This window comes from Phasianus colchicus, chromosome 2, assembly GCF_987193195.1.
Source record: "Phasianus colchicus chromosome 2, bPhaCol1.hap1.1, whole genome shotgun sequence".
NCBI lineage: Eukaryota > Metazoa > Chordata > Aves > Galliformes > Phasianidae > Phasianus > Phasianus colchicus.
Genome location: NC_143437.1, coordinates 37,421,828 through 37,437,151, shown reverse-complemented (window position 1 = coordinate 37,437,151; position 15,324 = coordinate 37,421,828). Strand labels below are relative to the sequence as shown.

The 15,324-nt window shown below is 37.0% G+C and overlaps 1 protein-coding gene across 2 annotated transcripts in view; it reads left to right on the top strand.

Moving 5' to 3' along the window:
* The window catches only part of ACTN2 (actinin alpha 2), a 65,560-nt gene that overhangs the window by 41,483 nt on the left and 8,753 nt on the right, over window positions 1-15,324 (top strand). For both annotated transcript variants that reach the window (XM_031592305.2, XM_090135391.1), the window contains exons 9-18: window positions 23-115; window positions 1,237-1,467; window positions 2,522-2,669; window positions 4,270-4,420; window positions 9,676-9,784; window positions 10,122-10,262; window positions 10,642-10,824; window positions 12,485-12,619; window positions 13,084-13,263; window positions 14,203-14,349. In XM_031592305.2, the coding sequence (XP_031448165.1) occupies window positions 23-115; window positions 1,237-1,467; window positions 2,522-2,669; window positions 4,270-4,420; window positions 9,676-9,784; window positions 10,122-10,262; window positions 10,642-10,824; window positions 12,485-12,619; window positions 13,084-13,263; window positions 14,203-14,349 (1,518 nt within the window). The remainder of the gene's footprint in view (window positions 1-22; window positions 116-1,236; window positions 1,468-2,521; window positions 2,670-4,269; window positions 4,421-9,675; window positions 9,785-10,121; window positions 10,263-10,641; window positions 10,825-12,484; window positions 12,620-13,083; window positions 13,264-14,202; window positions 14,350-15,324) is intronic.

Sequence of the window (15,324 nt, the reverse complement as noted above, 5' to 3'; positions counted from 1 at the left end):
TGTTTATTTGCTATTTTTATAGGCTGAGACTGCAGCAAACCGGATCTGTAAGGTGCTTGCTGTAAATCAAGAAAATGAGAGGTTGATGGAAGAGTATGAGAGACTTGCAAGTGAGGTAAAGACATCTTTTTCTGTAACATGGTGATAATTACGTTTATGAAATACCAAAAGCTGAAAGATTCATGCGCTGTCTGCAAGACAGAAAGTGAAAATATCATGAAGGTGAATCTCACAGTTGTAGGGTTCAAAGTTCACTATCCCCAAAATGTTAAATCTCAGGTCATTCCCTTGCCACAGATTTCCTGTGTGACCTCCAGCAAGTTATTCAGTCTTCTTTTTTTGTGCCAAAAAGGATGTTTTCAGGACTGTCGTCAAGCTGCTTTAGGGCTAAGCTTGGTGTCTCCATAACCTCCATTGTTAGCTCTTCCTTCACCACGCGTGGAACATACAGAATTCTTTTACTCCAAGCATGCCCGTTGACTTTATGTACTGCAAGCTGCACGTGGACAGGGTCTCAGGGTGTTCACAAAACACCTGTGAACACAGGCATCCAATGAATGATCAAGGCACACTGCTTGCGTTGTTTCCGATTATTACTGGAAGATTGCTTTTTTTTTTTTTCAAAACACATGTAATATAAATTTTCTTCACAAAGTATATACTGCAGACTTTATGAATCAGCTCCTCTTGTCTTTTGTTGGCAAATTTATTGTGTCAGGACTGCACATATGTAATGCACAAGTGAGAGCTCCTTTGTCTTTATTATGCACAACCTCCAAAAACATACACAGATGATAGACACAAAGAGAGTAGTGCTGAATTGGCACTATGGACTTCTGCATAAAAATATTTACATGTCTTGAGTTACTTGGCTGATGTCCATTCTGATTTATGAACTATGACTGCTTGAGACATCAGTACCAATACTTTTTGAGAGTGGTTAGTGACACAAGGGTAACTTGTGTTTTAATTAACTGAAGTCACTTTACATGCATGTCTATGTTCATACCCTGAAAGTGAAGGTGTTTCCAGAAGTATCAAGAATATCTGAGAAAGTTAGGTTTATTGTTCTTTTGAGAAAATGTTGTTCTTACTTGCCATTAGGGCCCTGACTCCAACTGAAGTTAACAATAGTAAGATGAAGCAAACATGATGAAAACTTATGCATTCAGTATTTTTTTTTTTTTGGTTGCTCTTCCATTGCCTTAATTTCAATTGTTTGTGTTGATTTGAAAGCTTTTAGAGTGGATTCGCAGGACAATTCCTTGGCTGGAAAACAGGACCCCGGAAAAAACAATGCAGGCCATGCAGAAGAAATTAGAGGATTTCCGGGACTACCGCCGCAAACACAAACCTCCCAAAGTTCAAGAGAAATGTCAGCTGGAGATCAATTTCAACACCCTGCAGACAAAACTGAGAATCAGCAATCGACCAGCTTTCATGCCATCGGAGGGAAAAATGGTTTCAGTAAGTAAAGGAGGCATCAACATTCCATTCTCCTTTCTACCAACGTTCTCACAAAAATTTCAATATGAAGGACTGAATTACCATTTTGAGTCATCCTCAAACTTTGGTTTGCTGCTCTTTGTCAATATCAAACCACTCTCTTAAACATTCCCTTTCATTCAAAAATCTTTCTTTCCCTTAAGTATGCTCCTTGCTCTTTTGAACTCTCCTCAGTAGCAAACTGTCTTGAGACAGAGCTTTCTTTGGGCATGTTAGTTTACTTAACTACTTTTTTTTTTTTTTTACTTAAGCAAAACTTTTCACTGACATTTTGCTCATCAGACAGAGAGAAACAGCTGTGGCTCAAAAAATGCTTCTGTTTTTTTTCTGAAGATAATAATAGTCTTACTCTGGGTAAGAACATTTCTTGTTTTTACCTGTATCTATACTCTGTTGTAGCACTGTACTTTTGTTGCTTAGATTTTACAAACAGATGGTTGCATTACATGCAAAGAGTGTCTGCCATGCTGCATACTCAGAAAATAAGGGGTCTCTCACTTCAGTTTACTTCTCCTGGCCTTTGAGCTTCTAAGGAAAATCTCAAAACTTTGTACACCACAGAAAATGAAATGAATTTGTATTCCAGATAAAATAAGGATCAAATCTTCTTGATACTAATTGTTTTATTGTCTGCTTCTGAGAGCACAGCACATTAATTCTGACAACAGACAACTACATCATAAAAGAACATGTACTTGGAACATGAGAGGTAAAACTAATGTATCATGAAGACACTGAACAAACAATTTTGCTTGAAAATCATTTGTGTAGAGGATTCTTTCATGATCCTGAGCTCCCTTGGTTGGGATGCTTTTGTCAGGTGCAGTTGTTTGGACTATCTGATTTCCAGAGCTGCCTGACAACTGACATTTTCTAAGATTCTGGTATTTGGCAAAATCTGAACATCCTAACTTTTCTTTTTGGAGGAAAACTGTGAGCAAGTCAGAAATCTGCCAATTTGGATAAAAAAGAGATTATAGTTTAATTCACTCTTTCACATGTATTCTCTTAACAGGATATTGCTGGCGCTTGGCAGAGACTTGAACAAGCTGAGAAAGGCTATGAAGAGTGGCTGCTGAATGAAATACGAAGACTGGAAAGACTTGAACACTTGGCTGAGAAATTTAGACAGAAGGCTTCCACTCACGAGCAGTGGGCATATGGTAAGCAGAGATGGCTTCTAACGTTTTTCACATTTTAACCTTCAAGGTTGAACTGTCAGTGATGGATGTTTGCCAGCCAGGGGCACTCTAGAAATTAGCTTGGACAGCTTTAGAAAAGTAAAATGCTAACAGATAAAATTGGAGGTTCTCTTGCCTACAGTCATGGTCTTCATTTGTAGGCAAGTTGCTAATGAAATATAACTGTGAAAATCATACTCTTTTCTACTAAGGGAGTGAGTCAAACCTAATAAGACTATCTAAGAAATGGGTAAAGACCCATACTGGTAATGCGAATGCATTTGTACTTGTATGTACATACGAATGCATATGTATTTGTACACCAATGATCCAGCCAGGAGTGCAGTGAGTACAGAAATTCGAACTCAAAAATAAACTGGGATCTAAATGTGGAATTACTAACAGCTCTTCTGGTTGGTAATAATTTGGCCACTTGATTTTTAATAGTTCACATAAACTGCATAATAACAGACTCACTTTTGCTTAGCTCCATACCCTGGATTATACCCCATGTGTGGCTCTGTTATTTAAAGATAGCCTAACTTTAGATGTAATTGTAACAGCTACAGGACCACTTCTTTTACAACACCAAACATAACTCCAGTAAGCATAGTGACACTCTATCATCCTTTTTTTTTTTTTTTTTTTTGGCTCTGACAACCATTTTCCTGTTTCTGCCTCACTTTTGGCTGTTTCCAGCTACAGTCTTTTCACACTGTGAAAGTTAAACTGAGGCTATCCAAATAACACAGTTGCTGGAAGCGTGCATAACAGTAAAATGTTACCCAACAGATACTAGAAAAAAAACTACAGTGTTTATCAGCTCTGTGAGCCTATTTTCTGAGGATGTTCTACTCGTGTTGACATGGTATGGCTACTATACAGGGAAAAATTCACATAAGCTTGTACATAGCAAGTGAAACAACAGTCCCTTCTGGCTCTAGAATCTGAAGAGCTATGTAATGTCATATGGTGAGATGCAGTTGTACAGGCTATCTGTATAGATTATTGTCCAACACAGGAGTTACTGAGGAGCAGTATTTCAGTTTCTGATTTTGTTTTTGCTTCTCTTGCAGCTATGTTGGCATTTTCCACTTAAAATTCAGTAATTGATACAAGATGGAGCCGTGTGTCTCTAATCTAATTTTGGCAGGAAAGTGCTGAAATTAATAATGAATTGAAAAGCAGAACATGAAAAAGAGTAACTGTTCCTTAGTAGGAGTGAAGCTGAGCATAGCAGTGTGATTTCTGATTTTGTAAATCAGTAATATACTCTAAAAGATCTGTCAGAATAGTTTAGATCCTTAGTTTTTGCTAATATACCACTTTATGCCAGTTTCTCAAGTAATGCAACACTAGCTATTTTAGACACATAATCATCTTGTGCAATAATCAAGGGATTACTGAGAGATCTTTAAAAATATTTTATTTTCCTAATTAACACTGTTAGGCTGACAAATTGCCACTCATCTTATACATGTGCTTTTGACCATGCCTCAGCTAAAAGAAGTTGACTGAATTTACTATTGTTCTAACCAATAAATTAATAAAAACAGACCAATAATTTAATTTCCTGTTTCAGGCAAAGAGCAGATCTTACTTCAGAAGGATTATGAATCTGCATCTCTGACAGAAGTCCGTGCCATGTTAAGGAAACATGAGGCTTTTGAGAGCGATTTGGCTGCTCACCAGGACAGGGTGGAACAGATCGCTGCCATTGCCCAGGAGCTGAAGTATGTTCCATTTAAAGGCTTGCAGCTGCTGACATTTAACTTTGCGATAAACTCTTTCCAATGAATTTGATAGTGTCATAGGTACCAATGTAAGAATTCCAGAGATAGCTTCATAAGTATATTATCTGAGCTGGTCACTGAGACCTTTCCCTCATCTCCCCTCTACTCCCAACCAAATATAGACATGCAACTGACCAAAAATATTTGAAAACAAGCATTTTCAAATTCAATTTGAAAATGATCTTTTCTTTCTACTAATGAGTCCATTGTGTGTTCATGGGAATGCTGGAGGTGTCTGTTTCTTAGTTCATGTGGTCTGCTGAGAGGTACTGGTTATAAATTGTTAACTTAGAAAAATAGCAATTAGACAAATCACAGATCAAGCATCTTCAATTTAAAATCTGGTGTTTTCCCACAAGTATATTGGTCCTTTAAAAAGACTTGATATCCTTAAATTATCCTTTCTGTATCGATATTGAGTCATGCAATGACATCTCTGAAGATTTAATTGTCTCTAGTATACTCCAAAGCAAGCAAACACACAACCTTTCCTCCTCACTCAGCATTTTATGTCCAGAGAACATAGCTGAGAACAATTCTACAACTTATTTAGCTATATTGACATCAACTAGGTAGTTCAGAGGTGTGAAAAGCCAAGGCCCATGCCTGACAGACACTTTGTGGCAACAGAAGCCCTGTTGGTGCAGTTACTGTGGCTAGGCTCTGTTTTTAACGGTGTCTGCTTTTGTTTGTGGAAAAGCTGTTAATTCACATGGGTGGAGCACAGTTTTGTCAGCAAAGCTCTGCCCACAGTGGCAGGGCTATAGTGTTAGATGATGATGTCTCTGCTCTGGTAAAGTCATTCTCATGTGTGCACCAAGCTAATAAGGACATCTGATTTTATAATCTTATGCAGTTAACTGCAGTGGTCTTGTACTGTAAATCAGTAGCACTACTCCTGATCTTAACATCTGGCACACAATTAAATTCATTGCTCACCCACAGCACAAATCTGCAAAGTCAACAGGAACGTGTGTTAGTGGTTGAAAGAGGAGCCAGCATAAAATTCCCAGACTCTTCCTCGTGGCTTCAAGACTCCAAGTTTCAGTTTCTTGACTCCTTGAATAGACAAACCAGCTAGTACTCAGAAAGCAAAGCAAAAAACATATCCTTTGTTTTTGTTTCTTACTTTGTAAAGGACCTTAAATCATAAACATCTCCACATTCATTAACCATTAGAAAATCAAAGAGCTATCTAAAAATGTTGTTCATACCTAGTAGCAGCTGCACTTATAGTAATTATATAATTAAAATGAATTTAGAGGAAAAATCCTATCTTTAAGAATTGGTTATATGAGGAAAAGAAAAGTACGGTGGGCAGAGTAAATAGTGTTAGTATGTAGTTACTGTGTAAGAGTAGTTAGTATGAAAGAAAGCTCAAAAACAGAGGATGCAGATTTCACTGGTTATGTCAGCTTATGAAACACCTTCTGACGTATCCTGATCTGTGCTGTAAAGTTATTTGTTCCTTTTATGCTAGAATGTTTCTGAAACACCTAATCATTGTTAATTAAGCATTAGCTTTGCAAGTGATAAAAACTTTGTGAATGTAGTATATGTAGCACAGCATCTGCTTACTAGCATTTTGAACCCTGTGTCCTTTACCTTTGCTGAGGCCAGTGAACACTGTATCACGTCTATTTTAGGGTTGTCTCTTCTCAGTTGTTTCAGTAATTTGCTGTATGAAGTTAAACAAGATATCTGTGGCCTTGACGCCAAAGGTGCTGAAAACCTACTGCTTTTAAGATGCTCTACTTTGACGTCTTCTCTAATCCATACAGTACAGCTAGCAGTCCAGTATTTTCAATATTCAGCACTGGTTACTCCCTGAGACTTTGTAGCTCAGTAAGACTTATTGCTTGTGGAGAGTACTGAATGAAAGGTTATAAATGCCAAGTTTTATTATTGGCTGCAAGCAAATGGGCAGCTTATGTTTAAATGTTGATTTAAATTATTTATCCACAGCACAGTTCTTCAGAGAGCCATTGAAATTATGGAGAAAAACTAATTTCTTTTTCCAGTCATATTTTTTCATTGAGCAATAATTGAATGCTAAGGAATGTGCATTGGCACCTTATCCAAAGGCTAATGAAGTCAACGTGGTTATCTTATTGTTGGGGTTTTTTTTGGTCACTGGATCAGACCCTTACAGGAATCATCATCGTCTGAGTTTGAATTACAAGTCAGTAGAACACCTCTTTTTTTTTGCTTTAGTCATCTCTTGTCTGCCTAATGTTACTATTTGAAACTGAACAATTGTTATGTAGCCTTGAACCACAGCAGTTACAGCATTTTTTTTTATCTGCTCTGGTATTCTTTGCTGCAGATTTAAGTCAACCATGAGATAAAGTTGCTAAAAGTTTGTTGATTGGTGTGCGTGTCTGTGTGAAGCAGGTAATACAAGCCAGGATGCTGCTATAGGACTATTATGTGTTCTAGCCTGTATAGGACTGGAAGTCCTTGCCAGTGAAGTATGGAAGGACTTGGTTGGCACTGTATACAAGGCCGGAAAAAAAAGAATTAGGGATTTTTAAAATGGGACTTGCCATTTGTGACATTGCAAATGCTAAACAGGACTAGAGTGAGTCATTCATATGAAATGCTGAATTCACCTATGGTCTTATGTGCTCAATGTTTTCAGTAATCAAGATAATTTTTAGAATATCCATCATTTCTAGCGTAGCAACTTATTTTCAGCCACGAAGACAACTATCTGTAGTTGTTTTGAAGTCTTTTTACTTCTGGAAACCTGGGCTCAAATTTTGCTTACGCGCATGGTATTATAACATGAGCCTGGTTATGAAGCAGTGCTAAAGCATGGTGCTCAGCAGGTTATTTTTGTGACACTATCATGATTCATAAAATGAGCTCATACTTAAATGCTTCTCTGAATCTGGACAAGATCTACTAAATTTTTAATTTGTTAAAGGTAAGACTGAATTATATGAAAGATAAATAAAAATAGGCTCAAGATTTTTAAATTCCAAAGGCTATAGATCTCAATTAAATAGGCTGTTCCTGGAAGTTCTGTAGCCCACGTGCATCAGTGCTTTGTTTATACTTGATGAGAAAAAAATGGTAATAAGTAAGAAATCCAGTGTCTTCACAGCTTGAATGCACGAATCTCCACATTCCATCTACTTAGTGAGCTCACAGCTCACATAGGATCATCTCCTAATGGCCTCAATATGTTAAAATGCAAAAAATAACTTCCATCTGAAACATTCTAGCAATAAAATATCATAGCCTGTTTTATCCAAATGTCCAAGCTCCTGACTTAAAATTTCTTAACTAATTCATGTTTTTTACTGCATTCCTGGAAGGCTAACAGAAAGACTTGCTCCAGAGGAGGAAGCAAATTTTTAAGTTAAGGAGTCCTTGTATAGTGTGTGTAGTCCTTGTGGGCAGCTCTCTCCTTATACATAATGGGATTTTTTTTACAATGTTGAGTTATTTTTTTAATTGCTGTGGTATTCTATTTTCACTTGTTTTTATCATTTTTTGCTTCCAAAGATCAATTGATTTCAGCACGTCTGAAGCCTCTTTTAAACAAAATGATCCAGATATTTCTCAGCTTTATCCCTAACCATATTGTTCCTACCGAACTTAGAGGAAAAAGGATAAGCACTGCCCCTGGCCTACAGGGTACCTTCACAGAGGAAAACTGTCTCTGTGATTCTCTAAGTTACTGGAGGGAAGCGATCTGAACATTCCTCTTGCCTAGAGAAGGATGTTCAAAAGGATAGAACAAATTATATCTGCATTTAACATCTTGTTCAAGCCTTAGAGTAAATCTTAGCTTCTTATTGCCATACTGTCACATAATCACAATCTCTGCAATGCTTAGTACTGTGCGAAATGTCCTCAAGGAGCAGCCAAGAGCTGAATTCAGTGGATGATGATACACTGATAAAAATGAGCTTCTGAAGTGTCTAACGCATATTTTATTATGGTCATGATGGCTACAGCAGAACCACAGGGATTATCTGTCAGTGAGACCCAAAATTCAGTTTGAAATGGTGTAAAATCTCATGACAGAGCTTAAAAAGTTAGTGCAGACGGCATAGTTTTCTGTCAGGATAATAAAAGCATATTAAGTAGTTGAAAAAGCAGTGCTAACTGCTACATTCCTTTTGGGAGGACTAATTTGCACTGGCAGAAAACCTGACTCTGGAGATTCCTGTACCTAACCAGTTCTAGTGTGTGAGGAGTTCCTGGAGAGAAAGATGAAAATTGTTTCCTGTGCCCAGAGCTGGGCAGCCCCTGTTTAAGGTGGATTATGCCTTGAACACAAGCTGAGATCTGTTTATCGGTTAAATGCATACGTTGCTCTGAAAGTAATGCCTCCTATTTATTCCCATGAAAACTACACCAGATACAAAGAGCATAACAACACTAGAGCAATTTCTCAGCTACAAAACACTATTTTTCAATATAGTCACCATCGCTTCCTGTGCATTTTCACCAGTGATGAATAAGAGTCTGCACAACACACTTGTAAAAATCTGCACCAATGGAGGTGACCGACTGTTGCTATTACCACAGCTGCAATGCATCACTGCCTCACTGTGCTCACATTCACTATTTGGTCTCTATCAATACTCAGCAAGTATCAGTGAATGTCAATGGGTGCAACTTTTTTTTCTGCATGGAGGAATTCAATTCCACAACTTTGCTTCATACCCACTTCCATGTCAGACACCGTTCTATCAGACTGCCCTTCTGCTGCCATCTGTCACACAGCAACAACATGTAATGGAATGTTGGTGGGAAGGTTCAATTTCTACTGCCATACACCAACATCTGCTACTGACATTGTGGACCAACAGAATGAAATGGAAGGCATTGCTTTTGGAGCCGCGCTTATAGTTACGCAATGTGTTAGTCTGGAAAGGATCACTGGATTATTTAGAATAAAGCTAATATATTTCAGGCCATTTAGTTTAACACTACCCATCTCCAGGAAGGTGATAAAGCCTCAGACTGAAGGAGAGGTTGATTCTGTTTCTGTGCTGTGCTTCTTGAAATGTGGCATGTTTAAATCCTACATGTCTACATGCAACACTTGCTTACCTGGAGGAGAAATATTGCAAAAAAATAGAGGGGAAGAATTATTGAAGGGCAGTGGAATAACATGCACAACTGTTCCTGTGTCTCAGAAAGCTGCTCAGACTTTTGTCTTCACTTTCTCTTAGTGAACTGGACTATCACGATGCTGCAAGTGTCAATGATCGATGCCAAAAGATATGTGACCAATGGGACAGCTTGGGAACACTTACTCAGAAAAGGAGAGAGGCACTGGAGGTAAACAATATAACAATGATCAGCTCAGCTAAGAGGGTGAATTTATACTTAAAAGAAATGACTAAAGCAAGATTAGCAGATTTAAATTGATTTGCAGATAGATTACAATATCAAAAACAAGTCATTTCATCTGCTAGCCTTGAAAGGCATACATTCCTTTTAATGACTGATATGAAAGTGTCTTTAGTACTATTGCCATAAAGCAAGTGGTGAAATCACTCAATTATATGATCATTTGCTTTTGAAAAAAATGAAGCATGACTTTGTTCATAGGAATGTGTACAGAATTAAGTCTTGCCTCTAATAAAAAGGAATTTGCCTTTCCCAACCTATACAGAGGACGGAGAAATTGCTTGAAACAATTGATCAGCTTCACCTGGAGTTTGCCAAAAGAGCTGCTCCTTTCAACAACTGGATGGAAGGTGCTATGGAAGACCTACAGGACATGTTTATTGTTCATAGCATAGAGGAGATTCAGGTAAATGGTTGTCTTTTTTTTTGGCTTAGTCATAAGAAAGACAAAAAAAGAATTTTTTCTTTCTTGGAGAGTACAACATAGGTAAGATATTCTATCCTGACATTCACATTGTGATAGGTGATGTCTATAATGAATAAAGTTATTTCTTGATGGGCATGAAAGTATTCTAAAATCGTAGAAGAACCGGTAGTGTTGATAAAGTTAATGATGGATTTTTCATAAATATATCTACATGTATTATTTCATGCACATACAGATACATGTAGACAGGGTGTCTGGGAGTCTGAGAGAAGGAACTGTGCTTATTTACAGCAGATCCTCCAGATGCTGGAAGGAAAATTAGAGTTTTTATGCTCTCCCTCTCTGTTTCTGATTTTAGAGTTTGATCTCTGCACATGATCAATTTAAAGCTACTTTGCCAGAGGCAGATGGTGAAAGACAGGCCATATTGTCAATCCAGAATGAAGTTGAAAAAGTTATTCAGAGTTACAGTATGAGAATAAGTGCAAGCAATCCTTACAGCACCGTTACTGTGGAAGAGATTCGTACCAAGTGGGAAAAGGTAATGTATGCTAAAAGCATAAAAGAACGTTGTAACATAGCATTTTGATTTAGGAATACTGAGACTGTTAGAGAACTTAACAATAAATCTGTCAATTTTTCTAGATCATCAAATGCCAAAATGAACCAGTTTCTGTTTTAAAACTGGTGGAACTGGAACAAATTAAATATTTCCTCTTAAATATATTTACTAATGTGGACAGTGGGAAGAGGTTGCAGCATAAGTTATCACTTATTTCACTACAGGCATATTAAATGCAATTAAACATATTTTGCATCCATAAAGTGAAAGTAATAGATTGTATGAGAAGCTGATGTTGAGATGAAATAAATAGTAGAAAGATAAGTTAGCTTTCATAATATATTTTGAAATATTTCAGTGATTTCATATTATAACATAGATTCTAGTTCTGTAGTCTACAGTTTTCTTCAATCGTATGTGTAGTTACACTGAGAGCAAGAATCCAATTGTAGAGACTGTTTCTATTGGTGTCAACAACAAAACTTTTGGAGGTTTCATCTGCATCTAAACAAATTCCTTCTGTGATCAGTAGTGTTAATTAAGCTGTCTTTCTGTCATTTGTCCTATACCTCACTCCAAATCCCGTGCCACTCATACTGTTGGTATTCTATATATTCCTTTACAGTTTCCTTGTAGTATCTCTTAGTATTCCACTCCTAAATTAGTTGAAACTTCCTACAGTATGCTCCCCATTTATTTGCTGGGCTCACTTCACAATGTTTTCTGCTCCCGTCACTCAGTATTACTTAGGACTTCTTTTGGCTTCTTGATGAGGCAAGAAAAATGTGTTGGTGCTAGTACAAGAGAAGGTGTCTAGGCAGTGGGTAGGCCAGTGGTGCTTGCCAGAACAACAGAAGATTACTGAATTCTTTTTCTCAGTATAAGCAGTAGTTCATGTGTCTCTTCTACCCAGCTTTTGCTTTTCACAAAAGCTGTAAAAATCTAGCATCTTTGGGACCATGAATGTACTGTCTGGTAAAACTGAAACAGGCTATTAGTTTAAAAAATTTCTGGAGAGGGATTAAAGAGAAACTTTATTTCCTTAGGAACCAAGACAGATCATTTGCTAAAGGTAAATGATTTTGTAGAATAAATTAATTTACAAAATACCTAAACTTATGTGGACAAAGACATGATCTTTGTGGGTTATAAATACCATGCAAAAAGGACTAAATTCAGAATGTCCCAGGGAAGTCAAGAAGGATAAGCCAAAAAAGTATTTGCAGCATATGAGATACCTTCAGGTATACATTAAGGGTATCTTAATGGCTCTGACTAAATGAAATATTTTCCACTGTTTATTCTTGGAACTGTTCCTTAGAGATTGAATGTTTTCTGTGCTTCCACAGAAAAGCAAAATATCTGCTCTAGCAGCAGTTCAAGTTAAACAATCCTCCTGAACTTGAGTCTTGTCAGAGGTGAGAAATTCAGTCTCTGTAGTCAGGATGCCCAAGACCCTGGGAGCAATTTCTTATGTTAGCACAGAGGTAAATATAACAGCGATAGTTTTTCTGGCTTGCTCTGATGTTAATCTTCAGGTCAATAAGAAAAATTAATAACTGTAGGGCTTATTTGTTCTATTTGTTTTACAAGTATTCAGTCATGAATGTTCACACCTAATTCTTTCTCATTGTAACAGGTGAAGCAGCTGGTACCTCAGAGGGATCAATCCTTGCAGGAAGAACTAGCCCGCCAGCATGCCAATGAACGCTTGCGTCGCCAGTTTGCTGCTCAGGCCAATGTCATTGGGCCATGGATCCAGACCAAGATGGAAGTGAGTATCAGACACTCATGCAGAAGCTGATGAATAAAGTGTTTTATCATTTGTTATCTTTGTTGTGTGTACAAGGCATCAACAATGTCCGTGATAGTTTGCCAGCTGTTTAATCACAAAGAATTTAGTACCTGTTGATTCTTAGAACTGTAAGATTGTGTAAGTGGCACCCTTGATGGTTAGTAGGACACATAGCTTTGAAAAAAATATGACTAAACAGCTATTTTTCATCTGCTCTTTACAGAAAAATATTGGGATCACCAGCAACTCAATATTCCAGAAATAAACAAGTCACGTTTTTTTTTTTTAAATGAGTTTTCTGTAGTAAAGTTTATCATCTCTGTAGGAAGATTTTATTACTTTTGCTTCTTAGTCTGAAAATATTAAATATTTTTGTGAAAATGCAAGTCAATTTAGAAAATCTGAAGCTTACATTTTGCGTGGTGGGGGGTGTCTTTTTGCAGGAAATTGCCCGCAGCTCTATTGAAATGACAGGGCCTTTGGAGGACCAGATGAATCAGCTGAAGCAATATGAGCAAAATATCATTAACTATAAACACAACATTGATAAACTGGAAGGAGATCATCAGCTTATACAAGAAGCCTTGGTGTTTGACAACAAACACACCAACTATACTATGGAGGTAAGCATTTACTCCGTTTTGTACTTGTTAGCTCGTTTTGCCATCTTCTTCCTTATAACTGCCTTCCCTGATCTGAAGACGCTGCTATGAAGGATGAGATTTGGCAGACTTTCTGATAATATTGTAAAACTTTTTGTCACACATTTTATTGTCACACATGCTGATGAGAATGGCCTAGTGCAAGACTGAGAAATAAGATATTTTTAAGAACGTTTCCTGAGTCTGGTAAAGGTGGAACAGGAATTAAGTGCTTATTAGTGGAATGTAATTGGCTTGATTTCTCCTCTGGTTTGCTGCAAACAAAAAAGTTGAATGAAAATATAGCTCATCATGAGTTGTTTTCCTTCAGATAAACAGTAGTACAGTAGTGGATTTTTTTTGCTTATTTTTTGTGGGTTTTTTTTCTGTGACAAAGCAATATTTCATCTTTACTAATTTGCTATGAGAATTTACAGATTACCAGTGAAGGTCCCAGTGCTGCTGATGCGTAGGAGGACAGTTGTTACACACACTCATGGGAGATGCCTCCTCAGTTTTAAAGAATGCTTCCCGTGTCTGTAAAGTGACTTATGAGATTAATTATTTGCAGAATGTTGGAAAATGGCTGAAATTGGTAATGCAGGAAACAGTGTTGTTTGAATACAGTCTCTAACTAAACTGAGATGATAGAAAATAACAGCACTCAAGTCCAAGTCTTATCATCCAGGGAACACTTGCCTATAATTAAAAAAAAAAAAAAAAGAAAGAAAAGTACCCATTTAGAAACAAGTTCCATCTTTTCCTGAAGACTTTTTAATGACCCTGAGTTATGATGTATAGCTAGTGGTATGGATAAGGCATTACATAAGTATTTAGAGCTGGTTTTTGCTGACTGTACTTTTCATAGTTTTAGAAAAATATATTTGACCCTTTAATGAATCAGTCTTTTCTCTCTCATAGCATATCCGTGTTGGATGGGAGCTCCTACTTACTACCATTGCTCGAACTATCAATGAGGTTGAGACTCAGATCCTCACAAGAGATGCGAAGGGTATCACCCAGGAGCAAATGAATGACTTCAGAGCATCATTCAATCACTTTGACAGGGTACAGTACTCCTACCTTTTCTCATCTAACAATATTCATTGTTCCCAAAAGCAAGTCTCCTTCCATTCCATATATAATCTTAAAAATCTGCTAATGCAGTACCAATAGGCTATTTTAAAAATGGTTATAAAGATCAATTAACAAACTATTTACAACCTTAGGAAATCTTCCCATTATACACATACCCTACTCTCTCTAAATGTAATGTAAATTACAGTTCTGCTAGTATTGTTGAGTACTTGTTCAAATAACAGACAAGATTGGATACACTGTGTTTTGGAAAATAATGTGCCCCTTTACATTAAGGCAGTGCAGCATGGCTTCCACTTAATTAAACTTAGCAGTAATCTTGATTACAATATTTTTGTTTACTTCTTTGAATCACAAGTTGTTGCCCTGATAGTTGCCTAGGAAAATCCTTTATTTTCCTGTAAGTGGGAAATAAGAGTCTGTATGTTTCATTTATCTAATAAGTAATGAATAAAAAAATAGGAATCAAAACACTTTTATGAAGAAACTTAACTCACCCATTCTGTGATTTATACATTATTCACATATATAGTGTTAAAAAGAGATCTATTTATAGAAATAATAGCAAAAGAATGGATCTAATATTCTCAGTTGGAGAACCATTATTACATGAGTTAGATCTACTAGCTCTGCACTCACAGGAACACCACCTTCAAAACTCAGTTCACATTTCAGATGCTGAAAAAAGATTACCATAATCCAGCACTGGGCTGCTCTCTTTATTTCAGTATAGATTCCTGTAGTTAATCAGACTGTGATTAACCCCTAACTTGCACTGTTATCATGAGTCAGCTCCTTCAAATTATTTCAGGGTGTAGAAAATGCCGGTTTCTTTTCACCAATATCTTATCCAGCTCTATCCAAAATGGTTACCCATACTTGGACTTGATGTGTGTTGGACACTGACAGTCATCATTTAAGTATTTTTTAGAATATTCTTAACTG